The sequence below is a fragment of the Toxorhynchites rutilus genome, chromosome 2 (assembly GCF_029784135.1).
Source record: "Toxorhynchites rutilus septentrionalis strain SRP chromosome 2, ASM2978413v1, whole genome shotgun sequence".
Classification (NCBI taxonomy): Eukaryota; Metazoa; Arthropoda; class Insecta; order Diptera; family Culicidae; genus Toxorhynchites; species Toxorhynchites rutilus.
The window spans coordinates 120,312,912-120,328,639 of NC_073745.1; the positions used below are offsets into that span (position 1 = coordinate 120,312,912).

General features: G+C 41.1%; 1 protein-coding gene across 1 annotated transcript in view; it reads left to right on the plus strand.

Moving 5' to 3' along the window:
- The first annotated feature begins 751 nt into the window (after positions 1–751).
- Positions 752–15,728, plus strand: part of LOC129766078 (uncharacterized) — a 28,944-nt gene continuing 13,967 nt past the window's right edge. Inside the window, exon 1 of the mRNA XM_055766532.1 lies at positions 752–1,753. Coding sequence (XP_055622507.1) covers positions 752–1,753 — 1,002 coding nt within the window. The remainder of the gene's footprint in view (positions 1,754–15,728) is intronic.

Sequence of the window (15,728 nt, forward strand, 5' to 3'; positions counted from 1 at the left end):
AATTCCTGGTTCTCCAGAAACAATACGGGATCCACGCACGCACACCATCCAGGGCAATCGCGATCAATCATTTCGCTGGGAATCAATTTCAAAATACGGGTTGGCACAACACATACGGTACACTGTGGCATCACAACATTTCGTCGGCCTCAATTCCTGGTTTGTCCAGGTAAATATATACACGAGATATGTCCAGCCGCTGCTGAGACATTTTGGCAAAATCTACACCAACTGTTTATTTATATATCACCATCGGAGAAACAACACAAACACAGCCGAAGGCAAAAATCAGCCAACGGATGTCATCGCACTATTTTGTCATCACTGAGGACCAAAGTACGAAATCACATCGTAACACCGGTTAATCGCACCGCTTACCGTAGAAATCACCGCACATCGAATCCCTTATTCTTGTTAAGGTCAGTTTATGAACTGTATATGTCCAGCCGAAGCTGGAGTTTGTTATTGTTTACTACACCCACGTTTTCCATCTTGCACACTGGTATTGGTTTGGCATTCGATTGAATTTTTGTGGAACGTGTAACCGAGGGGTACTCGAATTTGAAAATTACACGTTTTACTAATGAGGAGCAGCAGATGTGATTCCGATGATCAGCCGGCACACTGCTTTTGGATACTAGAACCAACAATTATTCCGTAGGTCAGTTCACAGTATATGCCCAGCCGTGGCTGGTGTTTTTGAGTACTACATAATTTGTATTTCCTATCCTACGAAACAACTTTGGGAATTATGGCACCAATCACGCGGAATACTTCACTCAAGGCGCTTCAAACGAGGTTGAAGGCTCTATTGGGAATGTTCGACGATATTTGCCGTTTTGTCGACTCGATGGATGATGACACTCCAGCGACTGCAGCGACAGTTCGTATAGAGAAATTGGACGAATTATGGGATCAGATCAACGACACAACAATGGAGATCGAGATGCACGAAGATTTCAATGACGATGACGAAACCTACTCCAGGAAACGATCGGAATTTGGCGATCGTTATTACAGGGCGAAATCTTTGCTACTTGAGAAGGTCAAGGAGCCAGAGAAGAAGTTGAACCTTTCAATTACCAACCAACATTCAATCCATGAGCACGTTAGACTCCCACAAATCAAGTTGCAGACCTTCGATGGCAACATTGATGAGTGGTTGAGCTTTAGGGATCTGTATTTGTCATTGATTCATTGCAAAACAGACTTACCAGATGTAGAAAAACTCCACTATTTAAAGGGGTGCTTAGTAGGAGAAGCTAGGTCTTTGATAGACTCGCTCGCAATCACCAAAGCGAATTACCAGATAGCGTGGGATGCGTTAATGAAACGCTATAATGATAGCAAGATGCTCAAGCGTAGGCAGGTGCAGGCACTTTTTAATTTACCAAGCGTTACAAGAGAGTCGGTAGCCGAACTGCAGTCACTTTTAGAAGCTTTTGAGAGTATCGTTAAAACTTTGGATCAACTAGTACAACCAGCCGATTACAAGGATTTATTGCTACTGGATGTGTTGTGTTCGAGAATGGATCCAACTACACGCAGAAGCTGGGAGGAGCATTCTACTCCAAAGGAGCATAATACGATCGAAGATTTAACGGAATTCCTACAGAGGAGAATAAGGGTGCTTAGTTCACTTCCCGAAGAATCCGTCGAGGCGAATCAGGATTATTCACAACAATTCAAGGGGAAAATACCTTTAGCCAAAACTAGCCATAACGCATTGATATCGTCCAGGGAACAATGTGTAGTTTGTCCATGTTTCCATCTCCTTTACCAATGTCCGAAGTTCCAACAGATGACAATATCCGCTCGTGATAATTTGATCCGTACCCTTTCGCTATGTCGGAATTGCTTCCGGAGGGGACACCAAGCAACCGACTGTAACTCGCGATATGCATGCCGGAATTGCATGGAGAAACACCATACATTGATATGCTTCAAACCTCAATATTGTGCAGTGAAGAGGTCATCAAACCAAGGGAATATTTCACCAGAAATTAGGGGAGCTGGAATGGAATCAACCAAGGAATCATCGGTTATACTAGCAACGGCTGTCATTCTTGTGGAAGATGATAAAGGGATCACTTATCCAGCAAGAGCATTGCTAGATTCGGGATCTGAGGACAACTTCATGTCAGAACAGTTTTGTCACCTCATGAGACTCCAAAGGGTTCCAGCAGAAGCATCGGTTATCGGCGTTGACAAAACAAATAAAAGGGTAAAACAAAAGGTTAAGGCAAATATTAGATCGAGAGTAGAAGGATTTTCGTGTGAGATGGAATTCCGATTGCTTGATAAGGTGACAGGCAATCTACCAACTTCAAACATATTTGTAAGAAATTGGAAAATACCAAGGGGCTTGAAATTGGCAGATCCAGCATTTTCGAGATCAAAACCGATAGACCTGATTCTCGGAATACAACATTTCAACAAATTTTTCAAATCGGGAAGTCAATTTTATATCGGGAACGGATTACCAGAGCTGACAGACTCGGTATTCGGATGGGTGATTGCAGGGACTTTTAGTATACCAAGCACTACTCGCGTAGAATGTTGTAATATTTCCACAACATCCAAAGGATTAAACTTTGATAAAAGATTTATCAAGGATGGGTCAAACAAACGACGCAATATCCGCACATCAATATTTAACTATACCAATGGGAGAGAATTATTTAACCTAAAATCAACAGATAAGCCTTCATGGAGAAGATTCACCACGATGAATTTGAGAAATTTTGAAGAATCCTGTGCTGCCAAGAGAGCAAGATTTTAGAAGGAACTTGGGATGAAATCAGAATGGTAAAAAGGAATTACCAGGATTGGGCAATTTGAAGATTTGATAAATGCAATAATCGGGAAATTAGGAAGGAAATGCGATAATTGAGAAATGGAATACAAAAGGGATAAAAGGTTTAGAAATATCATCAAGGAAAATTTAGGAGAGCTGCCAATCCAGTATGCGAGAGGTTTATTTATCATTTCAGAAATTAAGTAATTTCAGCGCGGGCGAGAATGTTGGTTACTGAACAATCCGAGAATATTTTACATTCGGTAAACCCCCACTTTTATGATTTGCTGCATGGGTGACCTTCGTTGGCTTTGGAAACCTGAAATTTACCAACACAAAAAAACCATGATACAAAACAAAGAGAGAAAGAGATAGGAGAAAGGAAGACAAACAAGAAATCATAAGAAACAAAAAAGAAGATGAAAAATAGAAGGTTTATAAAAAAGAGAGTTGGAAGAAACGGCCATTGGAACGGTCAAATTATTTATGTCATATTAAAATTACCTGTAAATAATATAAATGTGAATGAATTGTAAATATATGAGTTGTGAATTATAAATAAACAGACTGTAGTGCATATTCAAGTTGGTGCTGTGTTTATTTGGTGGTTACTTACCCCCCAAATTATAAACCCAGGAAGGAAAACCGCGACAGTCCCAGGTCGACGAAACGCAGGATAGGGTCCTGCGTATTGGCATCGAACCAGCTACCCAACAGTCGACTTGATTGGAAAAATAACAATATATCCTTACCGTGATTTTCCCCAACTTTTCGCCTCATCGTACAAATCAAGTTCCAAGAATAGCATAAAAATTACATAAATAAGAGCAAGCAAAGAACGGAAATGAATGAAGCGGAGTTAATACCATTTTGCTGAAAATGTATGTTAAATTAATTCCTCTATAGAGCCATTCAAGTTAATCATTATTCATTTTTTCCTCTCATTTCCGCTGTTCGCGCCCGCAGTTCGGAGTTCCCGTTCCCGTTGCGATGATTCGGCCGTTGCAAAAAAGAAATCCAACCCTGAATGGCGTTCCTTCTGCCTTCATTTCAACTAATATTGTGTGCGAATGCTTGGCGGATTGGCGGAAGTTCCTTCACGAAGCCCGTCCGAGCCGCTGACGTTTTCCCCCGTGTGTGCGGTTCGTTAGCTGGCGAACCGAAACGAGAACGGTGCCACCAAAGGGGAGGGTCGGTAGAGGTGGTGATGGGTTTGTTCTGCTTCTAGGAAGACAGGGGCAAGAGCACCATTTCCGGTGCAAACTATGGCTGCGTCGCTGCCGTTGACGCGTTCGCCTTCTGCTTCTGGTATTGCTGCGAAAAACGGAAGGAAGCGCCTGACGGAAATTTATGCAAAGTTGAGTGTAATGAGAAACACAGTCTCAGCGTAAACGTTAAACATGGGAAACGCGCCTAATCGGGGGATAAAACGGATGACGGATTGTGTGCGCTAGAATGGCGGTGTGTGCGTGTGCAGACGGTCTTTTGGAATTGACGGAATTGTGGATGCGGACGAGGTGGAGGAGCGCCCGGGGGGATGGATTTTCGCCGTTTGGCGCGACTGGGGAATGAGTGGAAAAATGTGAAAAGAAATGCGTTGGGGCAGATGTAATAAATGGGGAAAATATACAATTTATTTCTGCTTTCGGGAGAGTTTAATTCTGCCCGTCCGAGCTTTTCTCTTAACTTTGCTTATCGCCAGCTGGGCCGAAGCGTTGGAGGGAAAAATTTAGTTCCGGTGGAACGAATTATTCAAATGCTCGATGGATTACCGGGTTTATGGCAAGATTTTTTCGCCATCGGAACGAGTCCTCAAAGGTGTAACGCTTTTCGCTCCCATGATACGGAATGCTATTATTCGGATTTTGCATAAACATGAACATTTGGCCACTTACGGGGTGCTAGAAAAATCGTTGACCATTATGAAAATGAAGGAAACTTTTCCATTCGTAATTAGAAGTTTTTTGCTCGATTTTTATTGAAACGATACCTGGACACGACATTTCGTACTCTATGTTCATGTAATTTTTCGTAAAAATATTTCAATATACATCGCTTGTTATTTTCATTATAAGATTAAATTTCATTGGAGTGGCATAATCTTTAATCGCACTACGATCCAACGAATGTGTTTCGACAATGTTAGGTAAGGAGCGGTTTAAATGCGCCGCAACAGATACCGTTTTGTCTCATATTCCGAACAGTCTCAAATTCCGAACACTTCATTTTAAAATGTAAATTTACTAAACTTTTATGTTATAAATAATTGAATAATGAAAACATAGACATTCTTTGAAGTATAGGCATCATTTTAACATCATTTTAACAACACGAGTATCTATACAGCCTATAATTTATAATATTAAGCATATGCAAAAAAGTGACAATCAAAACCAATGATGAAATGTTTGCGTTGGCAAATTCTGTAAAAAACAAGCATCCTTAATTTTTCAGTTTTTGTAATAGTAGTACCGGTAAGTATATTCGTTTTTTTCAAAAATTAATGCTTTATTCTGCAAAGATGGTTACATATTTAATGTTCGAAGTATTGCCCAACGATAGTCTCAACTTTTTCCCATCTTTCTGACAATTCACGGATCCCTTTGCGGAAAAAAATCGACCGGTTTGTCAGCTAATCCAATTTTCGACTTCATCAAAATTGGAGAAGTCCTGGTCAACCAGGCCATGTTGCATCGATCGAAAAAGGTAGTAATCGGACGGAGCAATGTCTGGAGAATACGGCGGGTGGGTTAGGACATCCCATTTCAGCGTTTCCAAGTATATTTTGACTGGCCGAGCATTGTCGTGCTGCAAAATAACTTTATCGTGTCTTTGCTCGTATTGTAGCCGTTTTTCCTTCAGTGCACGGCTCAAACTCATCAATTATCATCGGTAGAGGTTCCCAGTAATGGTTTCATTCGGTTTTAGCAGCTCATAGTACACCACACCCAGCTGTTCCCACCAAATAGAAAGCATAACCTTCTGGTCGTGAATATACCGCGCGGCCGTCGATGCATGGCCGGGGTACCCATACGTTGCCCGACGTTTAGGATTGTCGTATTGGTGCCACGTTTCATTGCCAGTAACGGTTCGATGCAAAAAAAAACCTTTTTTTTATGCCGTTGGAGCAGTTGTTCGCACGTGAAGAAACGGCATTCGACGTCTCGTGGCTTCAATTCATACGGCACCCAATGTCCTATCTTTCAGATCATTCCAATTGCTTTCAAACGATCTGATATGGTTTGCTGAGCCAAGTGTATCTTCAAGTTATTATTGCGTTTGTGACGGATCTTGATCGGGTAAAGCCTCCAATTCTTCATCTTCAAACTTTTTTGGCGGTTCGGAACGTTCTTCGTCTTCCAAGTCAAAATTACCACTTTTAAACAGTGCAAACCACGTCTGACACATTCGCTCAGTTGGAGCATGGTTACCATAAACTTCCACCAAAATGTGATGACTTTCCGCATCTTTTTCCTTCATATTGAAGTAATGAAGTAACACTCCCCGTAAAAACACTCTCGCTGGTAAGAAATTCGACATATTAGAAGTTGCAATAAACTATGTTGTTTACGCTTCAACTTTTTGACAAATACTTGAAAATACGCGCAATGACAGTAGCTTTCCATAGTCAACATGACGTAGCCAACATTGTTTTGCATCCAAACACATATTTCTACGATGATGAAAATTCGTTTTCGACGGCCGAGGGTGCGAGTGCATCCTCAGTTTTGGAACTACCGATCTGAATCATATTTCGGACACTTTGTTCTAATATCTTGAAATGCCTAATGCACTGATGATATAACTATAAAATTAATATCACAATAGCTCCTTTAGAGTAATCCCTTGGTTTCACTATCACTTCATTTGAGAATTACATTTCAATAATTACATAGTAGGAAAAACACCATCCAAAATTCAAAATCCACTCATTATCGTCTGTGTTTGACGTTTGCTTAGCGTGAGCACGTAGAATTTACCCCTTCATCAATATTTAAATTTCTCTCTTGTTTCATCAGTTTTCATCATCGTTATCAGGTTACTGTGATTGCTAGGAAAGTATTTCGCAGTTGACTATAAAAGATAATCAAGTGTAATGTAATTTTCATTGAAAAAGATACAAAATAAAGTGTCCGGAATTTGCATTCAATCTGTCCGAGATTTAATTTTTTTATAAAGGTGTCCGAAGTTTGATTCTTACTCGCTTGATTTGAAAAGCATTTTATTCGATGATTTTTTTTTATGTTTTCAATCAAATGGGTACCAAAGTAGAAAGCTTAAAAGCATATTGAACTATCATGTAATTTTTCGTAATTAATACAGTGGAATTGCAGAAGCATCATCCCTAAACTAGATCAATTTAAATTTTTAATTCATAGTTCTAACTGTGATGTATTTTCCCTCTGTGAAACATGGCTTTCTTCAGCCGACGAGCTGAATTTCCACGATTTCAACATTATTCGCCTCGATCGAAATGACTCGTTTGGTGGCGTACTACTGGGGATCAAAAAATGTCACTCCTTCTATAGAGTCACTCTCCCATCGATGACAGGCATTGAAGTTGTCGCTTGCCAGACACAAATCAATGGCAAAGACCTCTGCATTGCCTCGATATATATTCCTCCAAGAACTATGGTTGGCCGCCATCAGTTTTTTGATATCATCGAGGCACTGCCGGAGCCGCGGCTAATTTTAGGTGACCTCAACTCCCATGGAACAGCATGGGGTTCACTCTACGATGACAACCGTGCCACTTTGATTTATGATCTGTGCGACAACTTCAAATTGACAGTTTTGAATACTGGGGAAGCAACTAGAATAGCCAACCCTCCTGCACGGGCAAGTATGCTAGACATATCACTTTGCTCTTCTTCGTTATCCCTGGATTGCACGTGGAAGGTAATCCAAGATCCCCACGGTAGTGACCACCTGCCAATAATTTTATCGATCGCCAATGAATCAGGTTCTCGTGAGTCAGTCGATATTGCTTATGACCTCACGAAAAATATTGACTGGAGAAAATTTGCAGAAATAATATCTGAAGCACTTGTTTCAATGCATGAACTTCCTCCACTCGAAGAGTATAACTTTATATCGAGTTTGATTTACGAAAGCGCACTTCAAGCTCAAAAGAAACGTGTTCCTGCTACCACTTTCCGACGTCGTCCTCCATCACTTTGGTGGGACAAGGAGTGTTCAAAGGTCTACCTTGAAAAATCATCCGCTTTCAAAAAATTCAGGAAAACTGGATCAGTGGAATGGTTTCGAAAGTACCAAGCTCTAGAAGCCAAACTAAAAGGTCTGATTAAAGCAAAAAAGCGTGGATATTGGCGAAAGTTCGTCAATGGTTTGTCAAGGGAGACCGCTATGAGCACTCTTTGGAATACGGCTAGGAGAATGCGTGGCTGGAACCATACAAATGAAAGTGAGGAATACTCTGACCGTTGGATTTTCAAATTTGCAAGAAAGGTTTGTCCCGATTCCGTTCATGCACAAAGCGTCGTACGCGACATTCCGCTCCAATGCGACTATGAGAATTTTTCGATGGTAGAATTCTCAATTGCCCTCCTCTCATGTAACAATTCAGCTCCTGGGTCGGACAAGATTAAATTCAACTTGTTAAAGAATCTTCCCGACTTGGCGAAACAGCGTTTGCTGAACTTGTTCAACAAGTTTCTGGAACTGAATATTGTCCCACATGACTGGAGGCAAGTGAGAGTGATAGCCATACGAAAACCCAACAAGCCGGCTTGCGATCACAACTCGTATAGGCCGATTGCAATGTTATCCTGTATTCATAAATTGTTAGAGAAAATGATTCTACTTCGTTTGGACAAGTGGGTTGAAGCGAACAATTTGCTGTCAAGTACGCAGTTTGGCTTCCGCCGAGGTAAAGGGACGAACGATTGTCTCGCGCTGCTATCTTCTGAAATCCAAATCGCATTTGCTCGCAAAGAACAAATGGCTTCCGTTTTCCTCGATATCAAAGGGGCATTTGATTCAGTTTCCATGGAAATTCTCTCAGAGAAACTTCATAATCGTGGACTTTCACCAATTCTGAATAATTTCCTGTACAATTTACTGTCAGAAAAGCACATGTTTTTCAATCATGGCAGCTTGAAATCTTCTCGATACAGTTTTATGGGCCTACCACAAGGCTCCTGCCTAAGCCCCCTCTTGTACAGTTTTTACGTCAATGATATAGATGATTGTCTAACTAGAGACTGCACGCTGAGACAACTTGCAGACGATGGAGTTATTTCCATCACGGGTACTAATCCCGTCGTTCTGCAAAAGTCGTTGCAAAATACCCTGAACAATCTGTTCACGTGGGCCCTCAAGCTGGGTATCGAATTCTCTACGGAGAAAACCGAAATGGTCGTTTTTTCTAGGAAGCACGAACCCGCCCAATTCCAGCTTCACCTATCCGGCAAAACGATCAAGCACTCGATGTTTTTCAAATACCTTGGAGTATATTTTGACTCTAAATGTACCTGGGGAATACACATTGCGTATTTGAAACAGAAATGCCAGCAAAGAATCAATTTTCTCCAAACAATTACCGGAACATGGTAGGGTGCCCATCCAGGAGACCTTATTCAGTTGTACAAAACAACGATATTGTCAGTATTAGAATATGGCAGTTTTTGCTTCCGATCAGCTGCCAGGATTCATATTCTCAAGCTGGAGAGAATACAATATCGTTGCTTGCGTATGGCCATGGGGCCATGGGGAGTTTGCATTCGACACATACGATGAGTCTCGAAGTTTTGGCAGGAGTACCCCCGCTTACTCTTCGGTTCACAGAATTATCCTACAGATTTCTCATCCGTTGCAAGATCATGAATCCATTGGTGATTGATAACTTCGAAAATCTACTACAACTGACTCCTCAGTCAAGTTTTATGTCTTTATACCATGAGTACTTTACCCACGACGTGCACCCTTCACCAGGCATCTCCAACCAAGTTTGCTTCCCATACTTTTGCAATTCCTCTGTCATTTTTTATCTGTCCATGCGACAAAAAATCCATGGAATCCCAGATCATCTACGCTCAGATTCTATTCCGCCGAGTGAAGATGAGTTCGGTCGCTGGTTACACACGATTATCCCTAAGGTTTCGACGAAAGCTTGGTTTAAGGGATTGAATGTAGGTCGTGATATCATTCGCGTGATATGTCGGCTTATGTCCAATCACTACAACCTAAACGCGCATCTCTATCGCATTGGGCTTGCAGCAAACAATCTTTGTGATTGTGGCGATGGCTACCACGACATCGATCATGTTGTCTGGTCGTGTATCCGGTTCCATACTGCTCGCTCTCAGCTCTCTAGAGCACTGAGAGCACAACGCAGACAATCGGAGATCCCCGTCCGGGATATCTTAGGTAGCCGTGATCCTGATCTTCTGCTTCATCTATACCTGTTCCTCAGAAACGCCGATGTCAACGTTTAATGATGTTTCCTTCGTTGTGTCCCCGTTTCATATCCCTCCTATCCGATCGATAAACTTTTACTTTGTCGCGGCAATACATACACACACTCTTTACAGACACACGGGCCAAAGGTTGTGCAGTCCACTGATCATTCAACAAGAGCCAAAGGTTGTACCGCTCATGACAACTCTACACGAACTCATGATTGCGCCGGCTAGTGACCATTCTATCCTGGATTCCTCGAGTCGAGAAAGACGCACCACGCTAGATATGAGGTACAGACTAGGGGGGCGTTGCTGATTAAGGGTCAGCTGCATCCCAATAGGAAGTATCCCGTGTCGGGCACACGTACAGAGCATTGGAGACAGCAACATCCCAATTACGAAAACACTTGTAATACTAACCTCGAGCCAACCGCGAGTAATCGGTTACATATTACTAACATAGATAATAAGAAAAATTGTCAAAGTATGAAAATTTGTCAAGCCCTATGTGGAATCGGAAAACTTATTACTCGGGCTAAGCGAAAAGGAATGCCATTGGTAAGACGAATCCTGCTTACGTAAAAATATTTTAGAGAAAAATGTTCATTTTTATTTTTTGCTTTGCTGCATATTACACTAGGAAATATTTCTACGCGTCTATCACAATTAATAAAATGTTATTTTTCATGAGATGAACAATTGAATAACTGTAAAATGTCAAGCGTTATCTAAACGCTCTATCTATCAAGTTTTGGTTGGCCTGATTTACGGTTTCCCTAACACTGGCTTCAAAATTAATGTACCTGGGGGAATCCGCTTTGTAAATACATGCAAGTGGGGGTATTTATTGGTGTTGAGTACTTTTGCACTCGCTTGTCGTTGTGCAGACCGGAATATGTTTCCCTTAAACGTACTTTCAAACTGTGAAGTCTGGGAAAATCGTCATTCAGATACTAGAGGTGAATGAACTTTCGCGGTTCGAGAACTACGTAAACATGAGATGTGCCATAATTTCAGAGGGAAATGTAAAATATAATGATCGTTTGACAATTCTTCCGTTCACATATTTTGGTAGTCCTATGCATCGTATCAAACGTATAAGGACGTCCATCAAATTTACTTGTAACGAAGAACATAATCTATTACAAAAATTTCGATACATTTCAAAATAATATTCGAAGTGGTATACAAGTGGATTGCATAATATAATTGCGTAGCTCTACGTCGAAAATGCGGTCGTGTCCTAGATACAACCCCTTACAATTTTTTTCCTAAATCAGTGCTAGCGTTCAAAATCATAAGGGCACGACGTTTTAACAGAAACTGAAATTTTAGTATTTTTGAAGTATTCTAAACTTAATTTCAATTCAATTTTACAATTTTACGTCGACCAAAAACGAAAACGAACAAAGTCAGAGTCACACAATCTTTTGTTCCTTTGACGGATAAATATTTGACAGTGTATGGGAAAAAAGGCAGAAAGTTTTTTTATGTAAAATGAACTTGAAAAATAAATTTAATTGACTCCGTATGACTTAAATTGAGACGAAAAGTTTTCCGCTTGCGTCTTAGTTTTAGACGACTGAAGTTTTCAGCACCCTAATTGTGAAAAACGTAATCACAATTGCTGACAAAAGTCAAACTTCCATGATGTTGGTCTAGAATCCAAACATAGTAGACATTAGAATACTATTTCTGAGGGACAAGCTCTAGAATACGCGTGACCACAGTGCAAGTCAGAGAAAATTTCTTTGACGAAAAATTCCCCCGACCAGAACGGGAATCGATCCCGAACCCCCGGCATCATAATGTGTGACGCTAACCACTCGGTCACGGGGGCACTTCGATGTTTTTAGTTAGTTTTATTAATAAATCTAGAAAATGCCGGAAGTAAAGGTGCTCACGGACAGATAAAAAGGACAAATCGATTCATTTCACCAAGAAAATGTTGGAATTAGAGAAGTTGCCGATCTCATCAAGTAGTTCTCAAATGTTTGATGAATCCTCAAGGATACGGTAAAAAGAAGAGAGCTCCACGTAAATCGAAGCTCTCTGACCGGGATAATCGGGAAATAGTTAGAACAGTTTCGAATACTTCAAAATCGCTTATGCAAATAAAGCAATTTTTGAATTGAAATGTTTCACGGAAGACAATTCGTCAAATTTTGGTAAAAAGTCCTTACATATAGAGGGCTCAAAAGGTTAAAGCTCTTAATCTTACACCATCTCACATCGAAAGACGTCTGAGTTTTGCCAAAGCTCACAAGAATCAACAGTGGGACATGGTTTGTAATTTTTTTTTTTAATTCGTTTATTTTTACAGGCTCAGTTACAGAAGTTTAAAGGAGCCGAATTCTTAAATATGTTTTTAAAACTATATATATACAAACAATTTTCTAAAATCTATGGTTAGTAATGTGGGAAACCGATTACTCGCGGTGGACTCGAGTTTAGAAGGGTGACATAATTTTTCAGGAAAAGGATGGGATATAAGGAAATTATTACAATGTTGATAATCACACACACCTAATTCTTAAATCTATTCGTATATCTATTGTGAATTTACATTTCAACTTGTTCTCCTGATTAAAGCAAGGGGACCAATTACTCGTAAAGGAAGAAAAGCAGGGTATAAGGATATAAGGATAATCACACACGAACATCGATAGCTTTAAGGAAAACATATATTTGGGACATGTAATCAAGGTCTAACCGAGCCAACACATCTCTCACCGGCACATTGGGCTGCCTTCCTCTAGCCCGAAGGGAGTTCTCTAAATTCGATCTGGCAACAAGATACACCTCACACGACCAAACAACGTGTTCGATGTCGTGGTAACCTCGGCCACAAACGCAGATATTGCTGCCGGCCAGATCGAAACGAAAGAGTGGCGCGTCTAACGAACAGTGATTGGACATGAGTCGGGAGAAGGTGCGAATAAAGTCCCGACTCAAGTCCAGACTTTTGAACCATGGTTTGAGGCTAACCTTAGGGATAATCGAGTGAAACCACCGGCCCAATTCATCTTCGTTCCATTTACGTTGCCAGTTTGCGATGGTATTTTTACGAACTAAAGAATAAAATTCATTGAAGGCGATTTGACGCTGATAAATGTCGCCTTCAATTGCACCAACCTTTGCTAATGAGTCAGCCCTCTCGTTACCCGGAATTGAGCAATGTGAAGGGACCCAGACAAAGGTAATGACATAACAGCGTCTGGATAAAGCACTCAAAATGTCTCGTATTCTCTCAAGGAAGTACGGCGAGTGCTTTTCCGGCCTCACTGAACGGATAGCTTCGACAGAGCTAGGACTATCCGTTACAATGTAATAGTGTTCAACAGGTCGTGAGGCGACGCTGTCCAGCGCCCAGTGTATTGCTGCCAATTCAGCAATATACACTGAGCAAGGATTCTGAAGACTGTGGGAGGTGCTAAAAGTTCGTTGAACACTCCAAATCCTGTGGACTCGTTTATAGTGGACCCATCAGTAAAGTACATATTATCACAATTGTTACGCCCATACTTTGCATTGAAGATCGTAGGAACGATCCCCGATAGAAGATAATCTGGAATATCATGGATTTTCTCCTTCATGAACAGATCAAAATGCACAGAGGAATTGATGTAGTCAGGAAAACAAACACGGTTGGGAATATACGAAGAAGGATCAACCTGTATGGAGATGAATTCATGATATGAACTCATGAATCCGGAGCGAAAATTTAGCTCGATCAGCTGCTCAAAATTCCCGATCACCAATGGGTTCATAACCTTACACCGGATGAGGAACCGAAGAGATAATAAATTGAAGCGATCTTTTAGTAGGAGTACGCCTGCCAAAACCTCGAGGCTCATGGTATGCGTTGAGGGCATACATCCCAACGCAATACGGAGACAAAGATACTGAATTCGCTCGAGTTTAATGAGATGTATTTTGGCAGCCTATTGAAAACAGAAACTGCCATACTCCATCACTGCGAGAATAGTTGTTCGATGCAACATTATAAGATCTTCGGGATGGGCTGCCCACCAAGTGCCGGTAATTGTACGGAGAAAATTTATTCTTTGTTGGCATTTTTTACTCAGATACCTAATATGGGCCCCTCAAGTGCATTTGGAGTCGAACCAGACCCCAAGATACTTGAATGACATAGCATGAGTGATCGGTTTACCCAAAAGTTGAAGCTTTGGTTTTGCTGGTTTATGCTTCCTAGAAAAAAACACCATCTCTGTTTTCTCCGTGGAGAATTCGATCCCTAGCCCAATGGCCCAGGTTGAAAAATTGTTCAATGTATCTTGTAAGGATTCTTGCAGGTCGGATTCGTTTGATCCTACGACAGACACCACTCCATCATCTGCAAGTTGTCTCAGGCTGCAATTTTGTGTAAGGCAATTGTCAATGTCGCTTACGTAGAAGTTGTACAAAAGGGGGCTTAAACATGAGCCCTGGGGGAGGCCCATGTAAGAGAACCGACTTACTGCCGAATCTCCGTGAGAAAAGTTCAAATGTTTCTCACAAAGCAAGTTATATAACATATTATTCAATAGAGGCGGCAGACCCCGAGAGTGTAATTTGTCTGACAAAACCTCTATTGAAACAGAATCAAAGGCCCCCTTTATGTCCAAGAAAACTGAAGCCATTTGTTTTTTTTTCGGCGTTAGCCATTTGAATTTCTGAAGAAAGCAACGCAAGACAATCATTCGTCCCCTTGCCCCTGCGGAACCCATATTGTGTATCTGAGAGTAGGCCATTCGTTTCAACCCATCGATCAAGGCGAAACAATATCATTTTCTCCAACAATTTCCGTATACAAGACAGCATTGCTATTGGGCGGTACGAATTGAAGTCGGACGCGGGTTTTCCGGGTTTTTGAATAGCTATAACTCGTACTTGTCTCCAATCATCCGGAACAATATTATGTTCCAGAAACCGCTTGAATAAATTCAACAAGCGATGTTTCGCCACACCAGGGAGGTTTTTCAGCAAGTTGAACTTAATTCGATCCGATCCCGGAGCAGAATTGTTACAAGAAAGGAGAGCAAGAGAGAATTCTACCATCGAAAACTCGGAATCAAAATCGCACCTATCTTGTGATATATCTCGAACTATTTTTTGCACAGGAGCGGAATCAGGACAAACCTTCCGTGCAAAATTAAAAATCCATCGATGTGAATATTCTTCGCTTTCATTCGTTGAAGAGCGATTTCTCATGTTTCGAGCCACTTTCCATAATTTTTTCATTGACGTTTCTCGTGACAAACCTCCCACGAAATTTCGCCAATAAGCACGTTTTTTCCCTTTGATCAAATTTTTGAACTGGTTCTCAAGGGATAAATACGTTTGAAAATTTTCAGGGGTTCCACGTTTCCGAAAAGCTTTAAATGCATTCGATTTTTCTACAAAAAGCTTGGAACATTGGCTATCCCACCATGGATTGGGAGGCCTTCGACGAATAGTGGAACCTGGGATGGGTTTCGTTTGAGCGCGAACCGCGCTGTCATAGATCA